Genomic DNA, 25434 nt, shown 5'->3' on the forward strand with positions numbered 1-25434 from the left:
CCCTGCGGCTCTCCACCAGATTCTTCAGAGATGAGGCACTGCTGCATGTCTGGCACACATCAACATGGTTTTAATCCCAACTATGGAGCAGTGTCTCCTCTCCTTGTTGCTCCAAAAGCAGGAGAACACAGAGGTCTGTTTCAATGAAATCCATTAAACATTTGTTACAGTTCAACTTCCTATGGAGTTTATAGAGAATGTGTATAAAGTTATAAAGCTGTTTACTGTGACAGAGTCAATGCTTTTACGTCTGTGGTGTTAGCATCTCTGGCTGAGACCTTGGTAGATACTGCTGCTGTGGGAGTTCTCACTCAGCTTCTTTTGACATAATGGCCTCGTTCCACAGTGGAAATGCTCTTAAAGAAAAGGCCTCGTTAAATAAAAGTTCCAGGTTCTGGATCCCTTTGTCCAATTCTGGAGGTTCCTCTCCTGATGCAGTCTGCCAGCAAATTCTAAACTTGTTTCTGAATTTTACTCTTCATTCTGGCAATCTCTTTTGTTCATTCTCTGATGGATTAATTGGCACATCTGCTTTTGTGCTATAGCTGTAACAAGAATATTTCTCACACCAACTAAAAGTCACAGAACTTTTCACATTTTTCTTTTTATATAAAAACAAACCAGTGAATTTTACTTGGATTTATGCGACAGAGAAACACAAAGAGACATTCTGTAATGAAGTGGAAGGGAAATAAATCTGAAAAGTGTGTCCTTGTATTCAACCCCGCTGATTCAATACTTAGAACCAGCTTTTAATGCAATTAAAATTCTCAATTAGATTTCGGTTTGAACTTTGACTGGGCCATTATAACACATGCTTCAATATGGCAGTGTTGTGATTTGCTCTGTTTATTTTCCACCACATACACCATTTTACATGTACGGCCTATAAACATCTATTCTGGCATCGTCTGACCCGAGCACCCTCTTCCACATATTTGTTGAGTTCCCTACATGACAAACTGCAAGCAGGATGTCTCATGGCTCCCTTTTAATTAATTGCTTTCTTCTTGACACTCTTCCATTGAGGCCACATTTGTAGAGTCCAGGAATAATAGTTGTCCTTTCAACAGATGTTCTTCATTCCTGAAAACTTTTTATCCCTGACCTGTCTGGTATGTTCCATGGGTCATTTTCCTCACACTTCAGAACAGTGTTGGTCTATCACATTAAATCCCAAGATAATATATGAAAATCTGTGGTTGTAACGAAACACCATGCAGACAAGTTAGCTGGGTATGAATATTTTTGTAAGTCACTGTATTGTTGCTGATTGGACAACCCACAGGACAGGACTGGTAAAGGATTAAGTAAAGCACAACTAAACATCCACTTTTCAAAATGAGAAACATAAAACAAAGCAACATACCAACTGGGATATGTCATCTAATATAATGATAATAAAATATGTTTTTATTTCATGCAAAACTATTAACCATCTGACCTGTTCTTGGTTCAACTAGCTCTACTCTTTTCCTTTCTGGCTTCACAGCAAAACAGCGTTCCAAAGAACTGCTGTACCATAGATTGCACTTACAAGGATAGGATGAATACATAAAACATCATGAGCTGTTTTGTGATCACTGATCAGAGACTGAGAAACTGAGGCCTTTATAAATGTACATACAAGTAGAGAGAACGCTGTGACACATTTGTAACAGCTCGTCACGCAGCACTGCTGGATAGCTGAAGGCAGGTAGCATTAGGAAACACCCAACTACCGGTTTATCTTGCTGCTATGACATCGGCATCCTGTGTGTCTCTAGTTTTTCCCCACATTAAAATCTGTAGATATTCAAGAAGCATCTAGCTAATATTTTCATACACATTATATAGAAGACATCCTATTCATTATCTAAATATATAAACCCCAAATATACAGGTCCTTCTAAAAAAATTAGCATATTGTGATAAAGTTCATTATTTTCCATAATGTCATGATGAAAATTTAACATTCATATATTTTAGATTCATTGCACACTAATTGAAATATTTCAGGTCTTTTATTGTCTTAATACGGATGATTTTGGCATACAGCTCATGAAAACCCAAAATTCCTATCTCACAAAATTAGCATATTTCATCCGACCAATAAAAGAAAAGTGTTTTTAATACAAAAAACGTCAACCTTCAAATAATCATGTACAGTTATGCACTCAATACTTGGTCGGGAATCCTTTTGCAGAAATGACTGCTTCAATGCGGCGTGGCATGGAGGCAATCAGCCTGTGGCACTGCTGAGGTCTTATGGAGGCCCAGGATGCTTCGATAGCGGCCTTTAGCTCATCCAGAGTGTTGGGTCTTGAGTCTCTCAACGTTCTCTTCACAATATCCCACAGATTCTCTATGGGGTTCAGGTCAGGAGAGTTGGCAGGCCAATTGAGCACAGTGATACCATGGTCAGTAAACCATTTACCAGTGGTTTTGGCACTGTGAGCAGGTGCCAGGTCGTGCTGAAAAATGAAATCTTCATCTCCATAAGCTTTTCAGCAGATGGAAGCATGAAGTGCTCCAAAATCTCCTGATAGCTAGCTGCATTGACCCTGCCCTTGATAAAACACAGTGGACCAACACCAGCAGCTGACACGGCACCCCAGACCATCACTGACTGTGGGTACTTGACACTGGACTTCTGGCATTTTGGCATTTCCTTCTCCCCAGTCTTCCTCCAGACTCTGGCACCTTGATTTCCGAATGACATGCAGAATTTGCTTTCATCCGAAAAAAGTACTTTGGACCACTGAGCAACAGTCCAGTGCTGCTTCTCTGTAGCCCAGGACTGGAGAATGCAGCACCTGTAGCCCATTTCCTGCACACGCCTGTGCACGGTGGCTCTGGATGTTTCTACTCCAGACTCAGTCCACTGCTTCCGCAGGTCCCCCAAGGTCTGGAATCGGCCCTTCTCCACAATCTTCCTCAGGGTCCGGTCACCTCTTCTCATTGTGCAGCGTTTTCTGCCACACTTTTTCCTTCCCACAGACTTCCCACTGAGGTGCCTTGATACAGCACTCTGGGAACAGCCTATTCGTTCAGAAATGTCTTTCTGTGTCTTACCCTCTTGCTTGAGGGTGTCAATAGTGGCCTTCTGGACAGCAGTCAGGTCGGCAGTCTTACCCATGATTGGGGTTTTGAGTGATGAACCAGGCTGGGAGTTTTAAAGGCCTCAGGAATCTTTTGCAGGTGTTTAGAATTAACTCGTTGATTCAGATGATTAGGTTCATAGCTCGTTTAGAGACCCTTTTAAGGATATGCTAATTTTGTGAGATAGGAATTTTGGGTTTTCATGAACTGTATGCCAAAATCATCCGTATTAAGACAATAAAAGACCTGAAATATTTCAGTTAGTGTGCAATGAATCTAAAATATATGAATGTTAAATTTTCATCATGACATTATGGAAAATAATTAACTTTATCACAATATGCTAATATTTTGAGAAGGACCTGTATTGTTCTTCAGTAAGGAATTCAAAATATTTAATGATCATTATTTATTGTAGAAAACTGAGGCAGAAACTTCAAAGCGAAATCTTTAATGTGAACAATAAACTACCGAGAACAGGAAATGCAGTTAAAGCCTTTCCTGCTCAGTTTGACTGAGTCATATGGTTATGAAGCAGGTCGAGAAATAAAATTTAAAACCCAATTTTCTCTTCTTTTAAACAGTCACGCTTAGATGGCGGAGACGTTATATTCTAAACAGATACCAGGAACAACTTCTCAACTGGTTCTGTGTAACAAATCGGACTGGACATCAGCAGACATTGTTTAACAAACACTCATTACCTTTCTCAAAGTCTTTCAGGGTCTCCTCTTGAAAGTCTTTGAAGAGATCTAACCTAAATCTCTTCTCCAAGCCATAGCTGTAGTATCTGAAGAGGCATTCCAATCCATACCTGCAGGACGAGAACAAATCATACGCTTTATAAGCATTGTGAGAATACGAAAACTGGCTAACCGTTAGCAGCTGATCACGCTAAAGTCAGCTTTTACTTCCTGTCAGCACTAAACTAAAGGGCTATTGCTGCATTCCATTAACCTCAGATGCCCAAGCTGGGATGTCAGAGTTTATGTAATCTCCGAGTTGTAGTGTTCCAGTTTCCTGCTGGTGATCGTTCGTGTTCTACGCGGTGTTTCGTGCATATAAACAGCGTTAAAACATCTTGTCTTATAAACACTGAAAAGTAGTACGTGTTACATAAATGGTAAAGATCTGCTAAAAACAGACACAGACCGTTTTACTACCATTGATGGGAGTAGCAACAATCTGCAATGCAGAAGTTGGGTATAGATGTGTTGCCCAGACTGTTGCGGGCGTTCCAGTTGAAATTTCCTACGCGGAGGTCAGAAATTCTGACTTTCGAGTACAAATGGAATGCAGCATTGCTCTCAGTTTAAGGAATATAGACTCCAATTGATAATCTTTATTTCAGAATCCAAAATACTTAAACTGATCAAATCTATATTTGGTCATTCTTAACTGAACACATATTCTTTAAAACAATATTTGCAAATTATGTAAAAATAACTAAGTATTAAGTTCAATTCAGAGTTAGACCAAAAATATTGCTCAAGGGCGCGACGCTGGTGGTGTAGGGGTTAACCGCGCAACCACATATAGAGGCTATAGTCCTCGAAACCGCCGTCCCGGTTTCAAGTCCCGGACCCGGCAACCTTTGCTGAAAGTCTCCCCGTCTCTTTTCACCTCTTTCCTGTCTACCTACTATCAAAAAATAAAGGCCTCTAGTGCTGAAAAAATATCTAAAAAAATATATATATTGCTCAACTCTTGTCTTATCTTCATTATTATTCTGTGTATTTTTCTCATCTGATGAGCTGAATGTATCACTACTCTCCAATATAACAGTGGAGCATATATGAGCTTTAAAACATGCAGCAAGCAGAAACAGGCGAATGAGTCCACTGAATTCTGGGTAATGAAGTACATGCCAGCAGCCTCAAACAGCCGACAGGTTTGCTACTCTCTCAGAATGCACTCAGTCTCACTCCAACATGCAGAGCTGAGCCAGTCACTTTTTCAGCTAAGAATGTAGGGTTGGCAGGTGTGAGAAGGCGCCGACGGCAGATTCAGCACCAGAGTCGCTTAACCCTGTGCTGTCAAACACTGGAAGTCGCACACAGTGTCGGCCATGTGACACACGCCAAGCTTAAGGAACAGAGATGAATCAATCAGATTTCTGTGGCCAATTTCAAGTTTTGACAAGCTTGATCTGCTGATATTGATTTTAGGCTATTCTAATGTTTGTAAGAATTATGGTTTGAAATGATAAAAGAACAGTATTCAAAATACTTTTTTCTATTTATATTAAGAGCAGAGCCAATATCACAACTTGTGTGACAGAACAGTTATAAATACTATACAGGGTTTTATTAATGTTTTAAAGCAAAAAGAATACCTACAGAGTTGACATTTTCAACCAGTTTTAGCATCTTATATTGGCGATTAGCAAGGTTAGTGTTTTTAAAACAGCCTTTTAATAAACTCAGACATTTCCAAAAAGCTGCAGATCTCCAAATCTTCCTCGTCAGCGGCTGAAAGCTCAAATTTTGCTCTACTCCACTTTGTCTCCCTTCCTCTCTGTGCTTCCTTTGACCCTATTTTTAAATACACCACTAATACTGAGCAACTAACATTTAGTCTTCATTCAGGAACAACACCCACACCAAAAAATGATACCACTCAGTTATGCTGCATTCACTGAGTGAGAGAGAAATCTGATTTTTGCTGAACCTTCTGTTTAACATCTGACTTCTAGCAAGGAACCATCAGAAACATTTGTTTGTTGCACAAAAAGTCAACACAGACAATCTGCTCTCTAATGATATTCTTTCAGTTTCAGGTAATGTTTGTTATTTGCATGGACTTAAAGACTTCATTGTGTAATGTCAATCTAACCTGTAATTTTCTTTGGCATCTTCAAGTGCAAACAGTTTGAACTCCTCATACATCTTTCTGTTGAAGTTGTCCCTGAGAAAGAAGGACCAAAACCTGAACAGAGTGTTCATCTCCTGAGACTGGCCGATCCCCAACCGTTTCCTCTCTGCAGAAAAACAATAAGGCAGTTAACATCCAATGTTAAAGGAAAGTATAGGGGAGCTGAGCTACTGCCTTAAACAAGACACCTGTCTCTTTACCATTAAGGCACCTTCGGCGGTACTTATGATATCCCTGCTGAGTAAAGCCGTTGTCTCTCAGCATCTCATGGGATGGATGCCAGAACTTGGGTAGAGACTGGGGAGTGCAGCCGTAGCTTCCTGACAGCGGAGCTCCTTCTGATGGAGAAGCGTTGGAGCTGCTGTGGATCAATGACAAAAAATTCAGCCAACCCACTCACCTGTCCTGCAACAAATGCAGCAATAACAGAACCTAATGCAACAAATCTCAACTCAATTAGTCTCTCCTTCTCAGTGATAAAAATATATATAATAACTGTATTATCACCATTTCTATAATTTTGTTTTCTACTGTATTTTTAAAGTTTAAAATATTTACAGTAGAATGGACAGAAAATACAACAAAAACTGATGAAACATCACAACATCATCCAGTTGTTCCACTGCAGTTACATTTTCACTTATCTGAGGAAGTGTAACTGATAACATCAGAGGGTACAAAAATCACGTACGCTTAACAATATTATATAAAGTAAAAAACAACAACAAAGGGTGAATTCATGCGATGGTTTGCCATGTGAAAGGGAGAAATGATCCTTTTTGCCTCTTCTATCACTTGCAACTGAAAAATCACCTGAAAGGCAGCATTATCATTATTATTCCAGCTAGTGAAGGAGAGCAGTCTGACCTGATGGATGCAGAGCGTGGTCGGTGCTCACGAGAGTCCATCACCCAACCGATGTGGGCCTCCTGGGGGGGGTTTGAACTGTGGCGGGTCTTCTTCTTCCTTGGCATCTGGAACAAAAACAGGACGTTTAAATATAACAGAGTTTTTTTTAGTTTAGAAAGAAATGAGAGCATATAATTATAATCAAAGCAAACAAAATTAAGCCCTTTCCTTTGGATCTGATGACCGTCACAAACTCCGTAGAAAAGTGTAGCATGTCTTTTTATCGCAATGCAACAAACTGCCTTTAAAGGTCATCTAATTACAAAATAGAGTCTACCTATGTCTGATTTATGCTCAGTGGAAATACGGTTCTGTTCGGCCTCAGAGTTTTTTATTCATAGAAAAGATGTAAATAAACAGCGTCATGAAGACCAATGAACACAGAAGACAGATCAGGGATAAAAGGTGAGAGAAATGTATAGAAGCGTTAGGCTATAAAACAATACCACAATAAGAAGTGTTCAATTAATCATTTAAAACAGGTAAGAGTATGATCACTGAACATAGTAAAACCAGCATCATACTGGATGGATCATACTTGTCTTCAACATGGGCAGTGAATTTGGTCAGAGTTAATGGGCAGATGAATAAAGCTAAATTTAGGTACGACAGGTATCCTTTCCACTTCACAATTATGCAACACTTTGTGGTAGTGTTTTAACATAACCCTGGTACCATTTTACCATAACAACCTACAGTCTGAAAACAAATCGTCAGCACCACTCTTTATTTCTCATTGAAGCTACAACAAAAACAGTTCTTCACAATATTAAGGAAACCTCGTTAAGCTCAGTAATCAGATGTGAATGATGCTCACCTGCCCATCAACGGTGCCACTCTCCTTCATAACTGGGTAGAAGCGTGGAGTCTTGTTGGGGTCCTGGCGTCCAGGCGTGCGAGGTGTTCTGGGGGTCCGAGGTTGAGAAGTGCTGGGGGACTCTGGGACCGTTGTGGGGAGAGAGTGAGCCAGTTCTGCTCCACTGTTCACTGTGGGAACATGCACACAGGAATATATTGTTTCTTTAATCTGACAATGGCGTCTTAGAATTACACACTGTGTGTATGCCACGGTGAGTTAATATTAAAACTGATATACAGGTAAAGAAAATTATTTAAGAGACATAGTTTGTAACATGGTATTATGCAGTTATGACACTTTTGTTTGGATTATTCCCACTATTAGACCTTCACATAAATCATATTATAAACTATTATATTATAATAACTCTCAGTTGTGTTCACTAAAAACTGCATCGTTGTAACTGTTGGTAATACCCAGTGCATTTAAGTCAGCTATGTTTATGTCCAAATCCTAGTGGTATAATGCAGAACGCAGCACACAGGCTGCTTATAGGAAACATCTACAGTGCAGCTTCACAAACTCACCTGGCATGGGAGGAGGTGGGACCTCCTGGTTCGGGTCAACAGGCACTTTCGGAGCGAGAGTGTCAAATTCATCTTTACTGATGACGTTCAGCTTCTTGAAGTTCTCCACATCCTGCTGGACAGGAGAAAACAAGTTGAACTCACATCTTTAAGTGCACAATGGCTGATTCCTCACTGAGGCTGCGAAATGTATCACAGACCTGTGGTTATCACAATTTTAATGTATGCAATACGCACATCGCATAGGACTGCCTGGACTGCAATGAATGTTAGGCAATTATTTTGGTACCATGCATTCAGGTTCTCTATGTCTAATAAATTTAGTGACGCTTGTTCAACACAGCATAAACATTTTAGATCATAAAGGTAAGGAAGTAGAGTGATTAAGAAACAACAACTAAGTTCTCTAAAAAACACACAGAGGCTGATCATTTAAGGTAATAATGTTAACTATGCAAACTGGGCTAATCCCTGCTATAAGATGCTTGAAACAATTTAAGACATCAGCTCTATACACACATTCTTCTTTGAGTCAATAATAATTTACAGTGACTGCTTGTTAAAAAACACACACACACACAGTGTGACACCATCGAAGCTCCCAGTATGGATAATTATTAACTGCTTACAGCAGGAAGTATCACTAGTATTAATGAACTACACAAACATTGTAGTGTCCCCTTTAGTTAGAACAGAACAGTAATTCACCTCTCACTGATCTTGTAGACTGTTTGAGTTGATAACAGCAAAACATGCGGGTCCAGACACCTGATAATACCAGTGGCTGCAACCATACAGGCCCGTGTGTCACAACAGATGTGGAGCGGACTCTGAACTTTACACGTCAGCATCAGATGGATGATAGTGGGACGAAAAAAATGCCCGTGGCCTTGGTGTGTGTGTTCAGGTGTAGGATTTCCCACATGAGGCCGCTTTATTAACAACCTTTGAGCCCACAATGAGATGACATGCTGAGTGTTTAAACTTCCTGGGTGTTTAAACTTCCTGGGTGTTTAAACTTCCTGGGTGTTTAAACTTCCTGGGTGTTTAAACTTCCTGGGTGTTTAAACTTCCTGGGTGTTTAAACTTCCTGAGTGTTTAAACTTCCTGGGTGTTTAAACTTCCTGGGTGTTTAAACTTCCTGGGTGTTTAAACTTCCTGAGTGTTTAAACTTCCTGAGTGTTTAAACTTCCTGAGTGTTTAAACTTCCTGAGTGTTTAAACTTCCTGGGTGTTTAAACTTCCTGGGTGTTTAAACTTCCTGGGTGTTTAAACTTCCTGGGTGTTTAAACTTCCTGAGTGTTTAAACTTCCTGGGTGTTTAAACTTCCTGGGTGTTTAAACTTCCTGGGTGTTTAAACTTCCTGGGTGTTTAAACTTCCTGGGTGTTTAAACTTCCTGAGTGTTTAAACTTCCTGAGTGTTTAAACTTCCTGAGTGTTTAAACTTCCTGGGTGTTTAAACTTCCTGGGTGTTTAAACTTCCTGGGTGTTTAAACTTCCTGAGTGTTTAAACTTCCTGAGTGTTTAAACTTCCTGAGTATTTAAACTTCCTGGGTGTTTAAACTTCCTGGGTGTTTAAACTTCCTGAGTGTTTAAACTTCCTGGGTGTTTAAACTTCCTGGGTGAATACTTTAGCACACGAGTAAGAGTCATATTTAGCCGCATGTAGCTCTTAAGGGCCTCCATAGTGGCTCTTAATAAACTGGGCAATGTTTTTAAACATAAAGATAGTGAAAATTACCTTTGACAGTTTTTTTGTCTTTTTATGCAGTTTCTGTATCATATTTTGACAACAGAACAAAAGTAGTGGTGCAGTTAGCATTTTTAATCAGTTTAAAAACTGCTTTTTTATTTTTGCATGAATATAGAACTCAATTCATTGCATTTATTTATTTTTTTCAAAAAAAGTAAATTTTTTTCTTTGTTCTAAAATCTAAAAACATATAAAGTTAGATATGAAATTTTATTTACTCATAGAACAAACTGTTGTCTCTATATTTTGAACAAACCGATATTGTGCTTTTCCAGGGTGGCCACTGGGGGCCAAAGGGACAACAAGACAGAAATGGTCTTAATTATGCTTTTTTCCCAAAACTGGGTCACTCAGCTCTGGAAGCGGCTATTGGATACGTGAAAGGCTTGTACGGCAGCGAAGTTTATTTTAGTCCCTTAACAGAGCATGAAGTGCAACCGCATTGCCTCAGAAACACTTTACAGTATGTGACGGTGCTCAGGGTGACAGAGGTCCTGAGATCTGCCTACAGCTACACCTGGATGGTCAAATAAAGAATTTTATTCTAGAAATCAAAGTAACTCATTGATATACAGCTACAAAGCTATTCCATTGTTAACTGTAAATATTATATTTCAAGTTTAACTTAAAAAAATGGCTACATAGGTGGGCTGTTTAAGATGCTGATGTGGTAGAATAGGGGACACACCAAGTAGAGAAGACATGCTTGTATAACAAAGGTGAATAACTTTAACTATAGCTAGCCATATAAGTTAAAAAATGTAATTAAATGTATCATGGAATCCAAATACAAATGTACTACATTATGAATTATTTTATAAGTTGCATTACATTTTTGTTTGACTTTTAGGATTATCAACTCTGTTGGCCTTGGCAATTCAAAAATTAATAGTCTGATTAGTGATTGGACAATACAAGCAGGCCCTGCTTAGTATGGTGAGGCATGTGAAAAAAAGAGAAAAATGCTCTGCACCAGCACACAGAGATTTTAACCCGCACCACAGTAAAACAATGACTCACTTGCACAACTTTATAAGTTTAGGCACATATAAGAGGCCAAACAGCCAAAAATGCAAAAAAATAAACTACTAGAAGTTCCAACAAATCCTGTTCAACTTTAAAAAGTAACATATGGAAAAATGCTTCAGTTACATTTACTGGGTTGATAGTGGAAACAATCCTGATCCTGAACTTTGTTTTATGCCTGGGAGGTGGACATTTGCTATGTATACGATACATTTTTAACACATAACGTAATATTATATATAAATAACCCTTTTAAACCATGGGCGGTTTATGGTCTTGTGGGCTCTTGGGCCCTGTTGTATAAGGGGGTGTGCTCCTCTTCTCTGGGAGAAAAGTTTTAAAATTAGCCCCTGAAAAAATAAAAATAGTCCCTTAAACGATAGATTCTGGTGAATTTTGTGGATATAAATGTACAAAATTTAGACAGGAGATGAACAAACCCAATGTGAGCCTATACAGAAGATTCTTTGAGTAGCTCTTATGCTCCTAACCCTGGTAGGCCCGTTCAGTAATCTATCCCTGCTTTTAACTAGTCACTTCACTGCCTGTCTATTGCTCCTACTGTGTGTTTACAACAACAGCTACTGAAGCTGTAAAATCACCAGAAGTAATTCACTTTCTATTGATAGGAGCGACAAAAAGGACAGTAACAGTTTATTATATAAGGGTGTCATGAACCTGTCAGAAACAAGACACTCTTATTGGTCGTGACTGTTGTCATTAAGCGTCTGCATCCCAAACAGTGTCAGCTTTTACACAACAAATACTAATGACTTTTCTCCACTCCTGCCCACATGACTGCAGGACATATTTTAGTTCCAGCATCAACACTGAGCCATTCACAATGTTTACTTGTTGTTGGCAAGGTGTTATGTTTTCACCCTGCCTGCTTCCTCGTCATAAAATCGGACCTGCACATTTAAAATTCTAGCCATATTTCTGTCTGTGGCCTTATAGATGCTGAGTGAAAACATGCCACTCTTTAGCTTTTTTAAAACTCTGGTGAGGATTACAAGTTACCATGCTACCTCAAAACAAACAAGTGTGGGGCTGATTTTCTCCTCCTTGTTGCAGAAACTGAGGAGTGGAGCAGCGACTGTACATGACAGATCTAGCTCAGCAATGAAGGAGCTGTCATGCTATTAGACAGTGAGGTTGGGATGTCTGCATTGAGTGTTGTCCCCAGCAAACATGAGGAGTGTTGAAAGGCTCAGACAGCTGCTTCATCACTAGGTTCTGATTCTGGCCGTGACAGAACCTTTCTCCCGCTAGTTCTACACAGCAGCATCCTTGCACACAAAATAAACAAACATGCACCAGGTTTCCAGCACTTTTGCACCAGCTCCCAAAAGAGTTTCCATTGCTAACTATCTCCTCTATCCAAGAACAGCATCATTTATTCTTTACATCTTTATCAACAAATGTCTTCCCTGGGCTTCTTAAACTCGTGGTCCATTCCGGTGTAAGTTTCCAGTAAAATAATGACATTCAGCAGCACACGGAACCACTGCTGGATCTGAATCAAAGTTTTGCCAAGAGCAAAACTTTGATTCAGATGCTTCTTCTGTTTTAATTAGGTTAAGAAAAATGAGCTAATGGCTGATGTCTGTGATCTCACCTTGCTACACTCGATCTGCTCCTCCCCCGCCCACAGGTCTTGTTCATAGTAGTACAGCCCATCGTTGATGGCTTTGGCCAGATCAGTTGTGATCTTGGCTCGGGACTCGTGGTTGCCAGTTCGATCGCCACTAGGATGCTTGCGAAGGTAGGGAGGAGTCTGGGTGACGATGAGGATCTTGTTGACATCTTGGTCATCGAGCTCGTAGTCTGAGTCGTCTTCATCTGACCAGATAGTGAATTTGTTCTTCCTGGGCGCCATCTGCTCCATTTCCTCATCAAACATGAAGTCCAGCTCCTCCTGGTCTGGCTCAGTCTGGGGAGGTAGCTGATTGCTCAGAGGAGGTGCCTTGGATTCTCCCTGGAGAATGTGAGGAGAGTTAGGTCTTTAACAACAGAGACAAGATTGAAGGTGAGAAGACCAAATCTGAACTTAATGATGGGAAGTACAGTGTCTTGCAAACGTATTCATACTCACTGAACTTTTAAACATTTTGTTGTGTTTTTTACCTATTTACCTAAACTGTATTTTATTGGAATTTCTTTCTAACTTTTCAAAACTAAAATCTGAAAAGTGTGGCAAGCACTTGTTGTCACCTCTTTGGATTGTAGCCGATATATAACCAATACATTATGAGGAATAACTAGGACCAACGTTCAAACAGATGAGTTGTTCAAGCACATTGATCGTTGCTCACTTGTCAAAAGAAAAGTGCAGTAATGAAAAAAATGAAAGAAAAATAAAAGCTATCAATAGGAAATTAAGGGTGTTATAGTTTCACTTAGGTCTGCAGTCAGAAGTGCAGGGAATGATACCACATCCAACTTAACCATGTTCTAAATCCAAGTTTGAAAACCGGTGGGATTTAAAACTGGCATGCTCAGTGACTCGGCTAACTATTGTTAGCAATACAAGCTAATAACAATGTACGGGCATCCAGAGGTATCCTTCGCACTTCACTTTTTCTACATTTAGTTATAGCCGTATTCTAAAATCGATTCAATGAATTTTTTCCCTTAAAACACAACACACAACATCCAATAATGAAGTCAAAAATGTTTTTTTTTTACTTTTGCAAATACATAAAAAATAAAAACTATGAAATCATACTAGCTAAAGTATTCATAACATTGGCTCAATACTTTTAAACGTCAACCGGAAGAAGCAGCTGAACACCAACGCAGAAGAATCTGCAGGAAGTGTGTACAAAACCCTGGACAATGTGAGGCAGCTATTGAAAGTGTGGCTTAACTTTAATAAAAGAAATGACAAGTTGGCTCAGTGCAACACTTGCATTAAGATTATATCATGATAAGGAGGATGCATGACCAACAAGATTAAACCCCTCCGGATTCATGGTGTAGAAGTAACAGAACGCCCTGTCTTTGATGCGTGGCGTCAGTCTTACATCGTCTTTCCTCTGGCTCCGACACTCAGCCTAGCACCGCACTGCAGTCAGAATCAGGTAAGTAAATAATAAAACACGTCTCATACCAACACAGTGGCAGCTAACAAGTTATACTCGACTCTAAAACGGTGGGTCATCTCAAATACAAAAATCCAGCTAACGTTAGCTCACATTTTTTCATTGAGAAACAACCCGAGAAAATTGCTAACCTTAGCCTGAGAGTTGACCAGACTCCGCAATTCCATAACATTTATATTCAAGTTTATAGGTTTGATATTTATATAATGGTTGAAATTAACCCTGTGATAAATTCATAATAAAGTTCATAAAAGTTTATAGAATAAAATTCATACAGAAGTTCAGACTATTTCATCCAGAAAGATCTCTGGTTAGCTAGTTCATTGAAACCATGTAAACCTTTCTGACCCTGCCTCTTAAAAGAATTGGAATCAAGAATTGCTAGGAACCAGAATCGAAACAAGGAATATGAATCGAACAAATTCAAATTATGCTTGAACTAAAAGCTTGGGTCAGCCTTCTTTGGGCAGCTTTGCCCATTCCTCTTTGGAAAACCTCTCAATCTCCATCAGGTTGGATGAAAAACGTCTGTGCGCAGCTACTTATGTTTGTTGTGTTTTAATAAGGAAAAATGTTAAAAGAGTTCAAAACGAAACTATTACAATCACAACTACTACGTTCTATCCATCACTGTTGTCAGCACCATGTGCCACTGTAAGGATGATGTGTTCAGTGTAATGTCAGCTGAATTTTGATCTTATCTGACCAGAGCATGTTCTTCCACAATGGCTGTTTCCTGACAAGTCTGCTGTGTTTCTTGGTCTTCATGAAGCTGTTTGTTAACTAACGTTTTCTAACAAACCTTAAAGGCCAGAAACAGAACACCAGGGATAATACTGAGATTGAATTACATACAGGTGAATCAAAAACCACGTGTCACTTTGCTTCCACTTTACAACTACACACTCCCCTGTGTTGGTTTGTCACATAAAACTTCAATGACATAACGTACAGTCTGCAGTTGTAAAAAGAAAACGTGGAAAAGGTCAAGGGGTATGAATACTTCTGTAAAGTACTTAACTCTTACCAGCATTTGGCCAAATAAATCCAGGCAAACTCCGCTATGGAGTGAATGAATGTTTGGATGAATGAAAACAAGACATGCAATACATCAGAGTTTAAAGAAAGGAGGAGCAGAAGAACTGAGATGGATGATTAAAGGAGATGGATGACTAAAGGAAGTACTCAACTGCAGACGAGATGAGGTCAGGTTCAAGCTCTGAGGGAGGAGAGGGGCCAGCAGCACACACATCATCACTGTCGTGCTGCCGGCCAAAAAAAAGAAAAAAAAAAGAATGAAAGGGACAGAAGGAGATGAGAGGTGATCACAGGAGAGTGAGACAGAAAAACATGGAAAAATGTGATGAGAGGTGGAGAAGGGAAGAGGGATGGATAAAAGATGCAAGAGATGTGTATTAGTCTTGAACAGCAGCCTTCTTCCCCCGATCTCAACCTTACTTCTCTTTATCACCTAATAAAAGTTAAAAGGTCATTTATCACTTATAATTCTGACTAGTTTGGACCAGGCATCTGCAACTCCAGTGCTTGAATGCTGCTCTCCTGAAATGTTTAGATGCATTCCTGCTCCAGCACAACTAAATCAGGGCGAATGACCTCCTCAGCAACTTATTCAGTTCTGCAAATGTCTAGTAATTAAGCATTTATTTTCCTCGGGTGTGTTGGTGCAGAGATGTATCTAAAAGTTGCAGGAGAGCGGCGCTCCAGGACTGGAGTTGCAGGAGGGTTGTTTGGACAAAGATAAGCATGTCAAAACCCCATTTTTGAAATTTTATTTTGAGCCGGAAGTCAAAGACACTCATCGCCACCATATATAAGGTAAATGACACTGCAGAAGGATAAAACCTTTGTAACTTGCACAGTGAGATGTTTGGAGGGCTCTAAGTTTTTCATTAACATACTCAAAAAACATGTCATTTGTTAGCTCGCTAGTTTACTGGGCTGGAAATATGCCAAAATGTAGTGCAGCAGATTTTGGAGAGGACATTAAAGAAAATGTTATCCAGTAAACTTGTTTACAATTATTCAGTCTTAACAAAGGACCATAATTATCCTAAGCCCATTGCTTTTAAAATTAGTCATAAAAGGACAGAGTTTAGTAACGGGATGTAAATACCCCGTCTCCTCTGGGAGACCCAATGCTGTTTAATTTAACCCAACACATAAAGCCACAACATTTTTGTGCTATAGACCTGCAATAACGCTGATCTCACAAAGTAATCTGGATGGTCAGTCAGATCAGTCTTCCCGTCTCTCTGGTTCATACATACAGCGCTGCAGATGTGTTCATACAGTAATACTGACATTCTCTTAATCACTCCAGATCTGTCTCAGAAATAAATCTTCCTGTTGTTCTCTTTATTGCCTTCTTTTTAGCAAAACGTCACTATACTGCCATGTTTAGCTGGGCTGTATCCCTCCCGCTACATTTTCCTCCCTCGACGATCAACTACTTCTGTTCCCATGTCACATTTGTTACTTTTTTTTAAAAACCAAGGGCACTAAGTATTTAAACTAGTGCTAAAATGTTTTTGCTAGGTCAAATACACCTGAAGCATTGAGGAGAGGTGCACAGTAGTGAGATAAGACCTTTAACAGTACGGTAAAAACATTGTCAGCTCATTAGCACATCAATGCCCTTCACGACAAGTCCACCTTCAGTCAGAAATTACTTTTCATCGTTTGGCTGATGACTCTTCATGGTAAGTCTTTCTTTTTTCTGGTTTATCTGATACTAATCATGCTGAAGACGGTGGCCTGCTTTGCCCCTTGCATTTACATTTGTAATCTCTTCAGAGTCAAAATGCCAATGAAAATATGGCTTTTTGTTGGGCACATCCTTATTTGTCTGCATTCACGTATTCCACATCACAGTCCAGATGATTTTTATTTTTTTTTATTTTGAAAATGTTACAGTAGAAAATGTGTTTTTTTAAGAGAAGCCAGGAATTGGTCAGTTTTCCCTATAATCAGCTAAGATCGGTGATGTGTCAAGTACAGAAAAATCTGTTTTAAATGGAATTTTTCTGTACAACACCAAAGATTCCCACAGTTTTGTGTCAAAAATGAATTAAACAATAGCATTTAGTTTGAGGCATTGTTTTAGTTTGAAAACATCGGATAAAGGTTTAGGACATATGCTTTGCTAAATAATTAGGGATGATCTTTTAAATTTTTTGATTGATTTAAAACCACAACCCCTATCAAAAGGACATACTTTTCTCCTTTGTTACAGTCATTTAGGGTAAAAAAACTAAAATAATAAAATCCCTACTGAACCAATCTCTATTTTCCTTTGCATCACTGTTGGATATCAACCTCCAGGCTGTTTTGAAGGGTTTATTTTTGTGACTTTGTCATGTTCTGCTCCTACCTTTGATTTCCCACTGTTCTGACGGTGCCGTTTCTCCACCTGGATCCAGGCCTCGGGGTCAGGCGTGTTGGCGTCTTTGGAGTTGTTTGAGGCTGGGGGAGAGTCCTGGTTGGAGGAACTGGGTTCAGCCGATTCCTGTAGCTGCGCTGATTCAACCAGAGGCTCCTTCACAGGCGACGTAGCTGAAAGTCCCAGAACATTAGACACTGAGCTGTCAGCGCAGCTTTATGATCCCTTTAAGCACTGAAAACACTAGTGGAGATCATGAAGATGTTAGTTACAGCTGAGTTCCTTTTCTAAAATTTAAAACACTTTAATCTAATAACTCTGACCTTGTTGTGTCTTTTCACCTCTTTTCCTCCTGTCCTCCTTCTTGTGCCAAAACTCTCAGTATCAATAAACACTCTGTAGAAGTGTTTTTAGTCTAGAACTGCAGGGTGTTAACGCTAAACTATAAATATAAAAAAAATAAATACATAACTTACCAACAACATTTGAAATCCAGAGAGATGCCAACACAGAGCAGTCTTGTAATAGTACATATATGTTGCCTTACAATTTCTAATGACATTGGGACCAGTTAACGCATCACAATTCTGGGTTTTGTTTAGTGGGAAACCTAAACAACCTACCACAGCCCAAGAACCCACCTACATGTACTTTATATTTGTGAAGAGCTTCTTTCATAAGATTAAAACCAATCATTTGTCCATGTTTTAATAGTGTCTGTTTTGTAGTTTAAATGCAGAATTATAAATAAAGGAAGAAATATAAAATGTATTTATGAGGAAAGCTCTGACATGAGGACAGGAATAAAAAAGGTCATCTGGTGGAGACTACTCCCAGCTTCGATTAATCCACATTTTCTGCTCAAGTGAATATTTAGAGCAGCAGCAGATTGTAGACAGATTTAACCGAAGAGTATGTTTTGCTGCTTTGGAGTTCTTTATGTAAAGTTATAGATAAACACAACTGTTAATAAGTTACATTCATTATTTTTAGACTTTCTGGGTTTGTTTATAGAAATTGACTAGAGATGCACCAAAAAAACTGACTTGTCTCCAGAATCAAAAACTAAAAATCTGGTGTCTATCTGATCGCTGATTGTAGCATAAATAAAAGCTACCAGGTGATGCTCTTCGGTATTGATGTTAGCGGTTTCATTTTACCATAAGCGTTCTTTTCTTAAGATAGTTCAGTTTTTTTAGTTTATCAAGTAAATCAGAAACGTATTTTGTTGTCTTTAACAATTCTCTAAGAACTGGCTAGAAATCAGTAAAAGACGTTCAGAGCTTTGCAAACTCTGGAATCTTTAGGAATCGGCCACAAACTTTCTGATTGGTGCATCTCAAATGTAACCAACTGTTACTCCTTCACTTAAATGTAAAGGCAAATGAAAACTGACCAGCATTGATTGGGTTAAGGTTCTGCCGAGGAACAAATTCGGGGCAGTTGATGAGCTGGGAGAAGTCGGTGTGAGGGGAACCCACTATGGGGGGGGCAGGGATGGGCCAGCGATCAGGCTCTATTTTACAGCGTATCTTGTCGTCTAACAGCTCCACTTCTGTGCTCCTTTTTAGAGCCTGCAAGGGCAAAAGCATATGCAGATTTCAGATCCCACAAAGATGACGATGCGTATAACAATATATAAACTACTCCAGTTTATCAGGGGTGGGACATTACCTCCATAATGAGGTTGACATCAGTGGTAAGAGCCTGCACTCTGTGGAAGCTTGCGATGAGAGAAATAGGAAGGAAGCCCTGTGCATCCATTTTTCTCCTCAGGAAGAAATCCCGCTCTAGGTTGTGGATGCTGAAGTAGTATTCACTGGAGGAGGATGATAGATTTAGCCATCATACATTTTTGTTTAATTAGACGTTTTCTCAGTTATTTCTACTTCAGGTTGAACTCTCTGTTCCAGATAATAGAATAGGTAGGGCTGTCTAGAAATGTGTCCTGATGCTTGAAGGTTTCATTCCCCAGTCAGTTGATCTTAGAACCTGGTGCTTCAATACTTATAGCTTCCATTTCTGTGTACAAGATAACCTTCTCTTCAAGAGTAATGATTTTTGAGATTTAAACAACTAAGAAAGTTGATGCTACAGCATGTTGCAAAATTATTAATACCCCTTTAACTTTTTCACACTTTCTTACAATACACCAACAAACTTAAATGGATTTTATTGATGCTTCGTCTGAGAAACCAACACACTGAGCATTAATGGTGAAGTGAAAGGAAAATTATACATGGTTTTCAAAACTCTATACAAGTAAAACTGTTTGCAGGTTTTATGATTAAAAGTTAATAAAATGCCCTTTCGTTGAAATTCCAGCAGCAAGTCTTCTGTAGTATGTCTCTACCAGCTTTGCACATCTATTGACAGAACTGTTTGCCTATTGTTCTTCTAACGTAGTCACCGTGGATAGTGGGTCTGTATACACCAATTGTCCAGTCTTGTTACAACTTCTCAAACAGATTTACATCTGGTCCTGACTGGGCCATTTCAATACACGAACAAGATTTGATCTAAACCCTTGCATTGTAGCTCTAGTTGTATGTTTACAGTTCTCCTGCTGGAAGGGGAACCTCCACTCTAATCTTAAAATTTCCCACCTGAGCACTAGAGCTCAGCAACTCCTCCAGAGTTACCATGAGCTTCATGGCTGCTTCTCTGACTAGGGTGTATTGCCGTAGTCTATTTTCAGTTGATGAAAGCTGAAGGTTTGGGAACGTCCTCTATAAGCACACAGCTCTTTAAACTACTTCCCAGCTTTTCACTGATGCCATGTTCCTTGTCTTTATAAAACTTTTTGTTCACCAATGTTCTCTAGCAAACCTCAGAGGCCTCCACATAACACAGCATTTATACTGACAAATAAATTACACAGGCAGACTGGTTGCACTGGAAGAATGCAAATTCATATTTATCTGTCACTCTTTTACTAGAAACTATATATCTTACAGTTAGCTATTGTTTTTACATTGACACCACTAAATATGACTTAAATGTTATTTTAAGTTTGAATATGATAACAGTGTTTCAGAAGAAAAAAAAACGATGGCTTGTAAATTTCTAATTTACTTTTGGAAAAACGGTTTAATTTAAGTGTTTAATTTTTGGAATATGGGCTGATCATGGTACTGGTTCAAGATTTTTGATCACATGCAATTAGCAATATTGAAAAGCTGAGCAGAAATGTTGTATCATCAGCGAATGATTATTTGGACCACAGCACCAAATGTAGACTGCTTTCACTCCCTAAGAGCTGCCCGTCCAATGCTTGTCACACCACTTCATGTCAGCATGGCACACCCTCTGACACACAAATATTTGTGTGGAGCTCAGCTCAGCCTCAGGCAGTATGTAAGCAAGCAGAGCGCTGTTTCATGAAGAGTAACACTGGCATAGTGAGTGGCCTGAATTGCATGGAGAAAGATGAGGAAAGGAGTGGACAGGAACTATTGTCACTCATCCCTTCTCTTGCTTTCTCTCACCCCTCAGCACTCTCTCCCTGTTCCTTATCCTTACAATTCCTCACTCAGGCCTGCATGTAATTCCTTGCCTGTCCCTTTAGAAGCACTCAGTCTATTTTTAGGAGCTCACCTCTCCCTAAACTTCCACTGGCCAGAGTCAGATATTTAATGAGGCCAGAGTTGTCAAGTAGACACCAAGAGCACACTGCCCCCTTCAGGCCTAACTGAAAAGCAAATTAAATGATTCTTAATACAATGTACTAATAATTGTCTTTTATTTGTATACAGTGTGGCCTCAGACATAATGATAATAAATCCAGAGGAATTTTAAAAGATCTGGAAAACTCTGCCTAGGTTTTAGGTCTGGACATTTGATGAGACAGGACGCAGTGTCCTGCAGATTGCAGGTGTTCCCCTGCTGCCTAACACACCTCACCTAAATGAATGAATGATAAACAGGTTTCTAAAGCACTTGATAGCATGCTGAGGAGGTAATGTAATCATTTGAATCAGGTGTGGTGGAGCAGAGCATCTAAAACATGAAGGAAAGTAGGCCCTGAGGCTCAAGATTGAGAACTACGGAGCTAAACAGTTCAATTGTAGCTCTAGTAGTATGTTGTCCTACTGAAAGGGGAACCCTCACACTAGTTTCAAGTCTTTCGTCTTCTTCCAGGATTGCCCTGAACTGCACTTCATCCATCTTCCCATATCCACAGTATAATTCAATTCAATTCAAAAATGCCACCACCGCCTTGTATGACATTGGGTGCCCTTTTCCCTCCACTTTGCAATAATGCACAACTTTCTGTTCTATCACATAATGTGGCTGTGATGTGAAGTTCAAGACATTTCAAACAAAGCTTTTAATTTTTTTTAAGTTCCTACCTCCCTACTTACATACCTACCTATAATTTGCAAAAGACTACCTGCGTTTTCCTTTGTACAAATTCTCAAACAGTATTTTATTGCTTCTTGACTCCTCTTAAGTTTATCTCTTTTAACAGAAAATCTAAAGCTGCTAAATGCTTACATTTGCCGCTTGATGTATTCCTTAAGAAGCTTTTCATCCACTGTGTACATTTGGACCTTGCTGCCATCGTCGTAGTAGTAAACCATGTTAGTACCAAACTCTGTAGGGACCTGAACCGAGCCATCTGACGTGCGAGTGTCTCTGTAATTCAGCGAGTATTCATACCGACCTGAGGAAGCAAGAAAAATACAAATAAACTACTCGGCACTATATTGCAGAGGAAAATGAGATGTTTGCAAAGAGAAACTTAAAAGCTGTTTGCTACATTTTAGACTAAAAACAATTACGTCAATTGAGCCAATATTCTTAAGTACGAACAGTAATTCTGCAAAAATGTCTACCTCGTCCACGACCTCGCCCACGTCCACGGCCTTTCCCCCTGCCTCGTATTCCTCCACGACCAGTGCCAGCGTCACTCCGAATGCTACCAGCATCGTCTCCGTGGTCCCGTGGCTCGGCTCTCCAACCTGTTGATAAAGAGGCACGTTCTTCTGTTTCATTGCCGTTCCTTGGCTTACTGAAGAAACGTCACAGATTTTAATGGATTTTTTCCTTCTATGTCCAGATAAAAAGTAGCACTGCACATTACTAGGACATCTTGAAATATTGGTACTATTTTAAAGTGTTGCGATAGTAATTGCCATAAATCCTCATAGCAGTAGCTATGGGTAGCTGCTGAAGCTGTTTAATTAGCCATATTGTATATAGTAATATTGTGATATATTGTGCATTCCTAATAAAAAGACAGAAACAGTGGGTCTTCATACTGATTGAAATATTTGACATTTTTTCACATTAATACCACACACATCAATGTATTTTATTGGGATTTCATGAGACAGACAAATGCAAAATAGAGCATACTGGTGATGTTAAAATGATTTCAAAAAATGTTCACAAATCAAAATCTGAGAAGCATGGTCTGTATTTGTGTTCAATAGGGTCAATAGGCAAGACAAGTTTATCTGTGTAGTTCCATTCATACACAAGGCAAAATGATCAATTGTTTCCAAAACGCTTTACAAATCAAAATCTGAAAAGTGTGGTGTGCATTTGTATTCGCACCTGAAGCTGCTGGGCTTTGGGGGTATGCCTCCGAAAGCTTTGAACATCTACGTACCAAAATGTTTGCCCATTCTTCTTTGAAAGACAGTTCAAGGTCAAATTCTGCCAAGATTCTCAGTTGGATTTAGGTCTAGATTACGACGTGGCGACTGTGAAGATATTTTTTCAGTGTGTAGTGTATTGTTTTTTTCCTCCACACAGAATTTTGGACGTAGACCAAAAAGTAAAAAATATTTTAAAATATTTTAGCTCCGTTTTTTTACACGCTTCTAGCAAACTGCAAACAGGACTTCTAATGGCCTTTTGTCAAATATTGCCGTCTTCTTGTTGTTTGTGAATTGCATGACTAATGGTACATAATAGCTGTTGAAGATTTAATTATGCTTGTACCTTCTATCACAAAAAACCCCAATTAAATACACTGACATCTGTAATTTAATCATGATAAAGTGTGAAAAAGGGGGTGTGAATACTTTTGCAGGGCACTGTAATACAAATGAGAAGCTATTTAAAAAGATATTATTTCTAATGTTTAAACTCTTCAAATTTTGTTCACAACCAATTGTTTATTTAGTCTAAGACTTTAAGAAAACATCCTAAAAACCTTTCAACACTCAAAGGTGACGCCTCAAAATGTTTATTTTACTGAATAACTTTTACTGAATGCATGCAGAGAGGAAATAACAGACATCATGCTTCATTCAGCCATGCATTATGGAAAAAAGATCAATGCAAAAACAAGCAGCAGTTGGGAAGATGTGGTGAGTAAACGTCAAGCTATGTTAGCGGGTAAAGAGCAAAAAGATGCATAGTAAAGAAGTAAACAGAGGCAGGGGGAAAAAGGGTGAGCTCCTCGCCACTTACTCCGGCTGTCATACTGGGCTCTGTTACCATGAACCATTTGACTGGGCGATGTGGGATCTGACGAGTCGCGGATGGGATCTGTGTCCAACTGAGCTGGGTACCCACCAGATGTCATGTCTGCATCATCCCGGGAAACTTCCTCCAGTGGCAGAGAAACCCACTTACGTTTGTTACCTAGCCATGATTGCATACCGAAAACAGAGCTTGAACATTGTTGGCCTAATGGGCTACAAAAAATGTATCTAGGTTGGAAAAAAACACAAATTATCAACCGAGTTTCAGCTGACTGAGTTTCTAAGTCAGATTAGCACATGTCCATCTCTTAGGTTTTCCTACACACGTCTTTTTGTTGAGAAACATTTTATTATATAAACAGTGGTCAAATTAAGGGATTCAAAGGTCAATGAGTTCATAAAAACCCACCAACTTGTTCAAACAACCCCTCTTATAAAACCTATTTAAAAAATAGCCCATGATAAAAACGTTGATATCTTTCTGAAATGAGAATGATAATGTACATCACAGTTTTTTGAGCCCTGCAATAGCAGCACTTCCTGACATATTTGATCACTCTTAAGCGTTAGTCTAAATGACCGAAGCCCCTTTCAGATCAACCTTTCGTTCCATGATCTACTCGTGTTCTTTATATCTTGCAATTAATTTAAAGACCCTAACACTAAATGGGGAGGAGAAATCACCTAACCATCATTACGCCATCGATCTGCCTCAGCAGGTAGAAACAAACCTGTATTGACTATGAATTTTAATGGGTAATACAGTGTGGGGAACAAGTGGGACGTAATTGTATGATATCAAGCGAAGACAGTCCATAGCGTGCAGGGAGAGCAGAGGCACCACATGGTCTTCCATTCAGGAAATCCCTCCACAGGCCTAAGCATTCCTGAGGTGAATGCGGCGAGCTTTTAGGCCACGCCCCTGTGGTTCCACAATCAACAGTATGTTGTGAAAACACACAAGGCCCATGATCTGGACGGATCGACTTCTACAATGTGAAAGGACAAAGTGATTTATAATGGAGGATTTAGTTGTGTGATCTGAAAGGGGCTTGGGACAAATCTTTGCCCCCTCCAAAATGTAACACTTATTCCAAGACAGACTAATTAAGATACCAAATTCTGATAGTTCTAAAAACCCAGAAACCTGGCAGTAACTACGCTGAAAGTTTTCCAACACTGGGAACTCTAACAATCATTAAAGGCTTAAAGATATTTTAGCATGTGATATGAATGTCAAAGTTCATGTTGTATACATACTCTTACAACGCACTGTACTGTCTGCATAAAAATGGAAACCTGTGTCTACAATGCAGGGCCATCTTTTCAGAGTAGGCACAAATACAGTACAACCTCTAAAAGAAACCCTGGCATCACATCCTCAATAAGAAGACCAAATTTTTATTAATAAATCTCGGTTGGTCTGCTTCATCTAACAGCAAAAAGTGTTAGTAACTAATCA

The 25434-nt window shown here is 39.3% G+C and overlaps 1 protein-coding gene across 7 annotated transcripts in view; it reads right to left on the reverse strand.

Moving 5' to 3' along the window:
• Positions 1–25434, reverse strand: part of larp1b (La ribonucleoprotein 1B) — a 37279-nt gene that overhangs the window by 1908 nt on the left and 9937 nt on the right. For 3 of the 7 annotated variants that reach the window (XM_047345271.1, XM_047345272.1, XM_047345269.1), the window contains exons 5-18: positions 23959–24132; positions 22371–22496; positions 22030–22198; positions 19207–19351; positions 18929–19106; positions 17524–17705; positions 15323–15397; positions 12647–13006; positions 8251–8365; positions 7682–7851; positions 6823–6929; positions 6156–6316; positions 5917–6061; positions 3786–3895 (exon numbers count right to left, since the gene is read on the reverse strand). In XM_047345271.1, coding sequence (XP_047201227.1) covers positions 3786–3895; positions 5917–6061; positions 6156–6316; positions 6823–6929; positions 7682–7851; positions 8251–8365; positions 12647–13006; positions 15323–15397; positions 17524–17705; positions 18929–19106; positions 19207–19351; positions 22030–22198; positions 22371–22496; positions 23959–24132 — 2217 coding nt within the window. The remainder of the gene's footprint in view (positions 1–3785; positions 3896–5916; positions 6062–6155; positions 6317–6822; positions 6930–7681; positions 7852–8250; positions 8366–12646; positions 13007–15322; positions 15398–17523; positions 17706–18928; positions 19107–19206; positions 19352–22029; positions 22199–22370; positions 22497–23958; positions 24133–25434) is intronic. The other 4 variants (XM_047345275.1, XM_047345274.1, XM_047345270.1 and 1 more) reach the window with 3 other exon arrangements.

The sequence above is a fragment of the Girardinichthys multiradiatus genome, chromosome 19, assembly GCF_021462225.1.
Source record: "Girardinichthys multiradiatus isolate DD_20200921_A chromosome 19, DD_fGirMul_XY1, whole genome shotgun sequence".
Lineage (NCBI taxonomy): Eukaryota > Metazoa > Chordata > Actinopteri > Cyprinodontiformes > Goodeidae > Girardinichthys > Girardinichthys multiradiatus.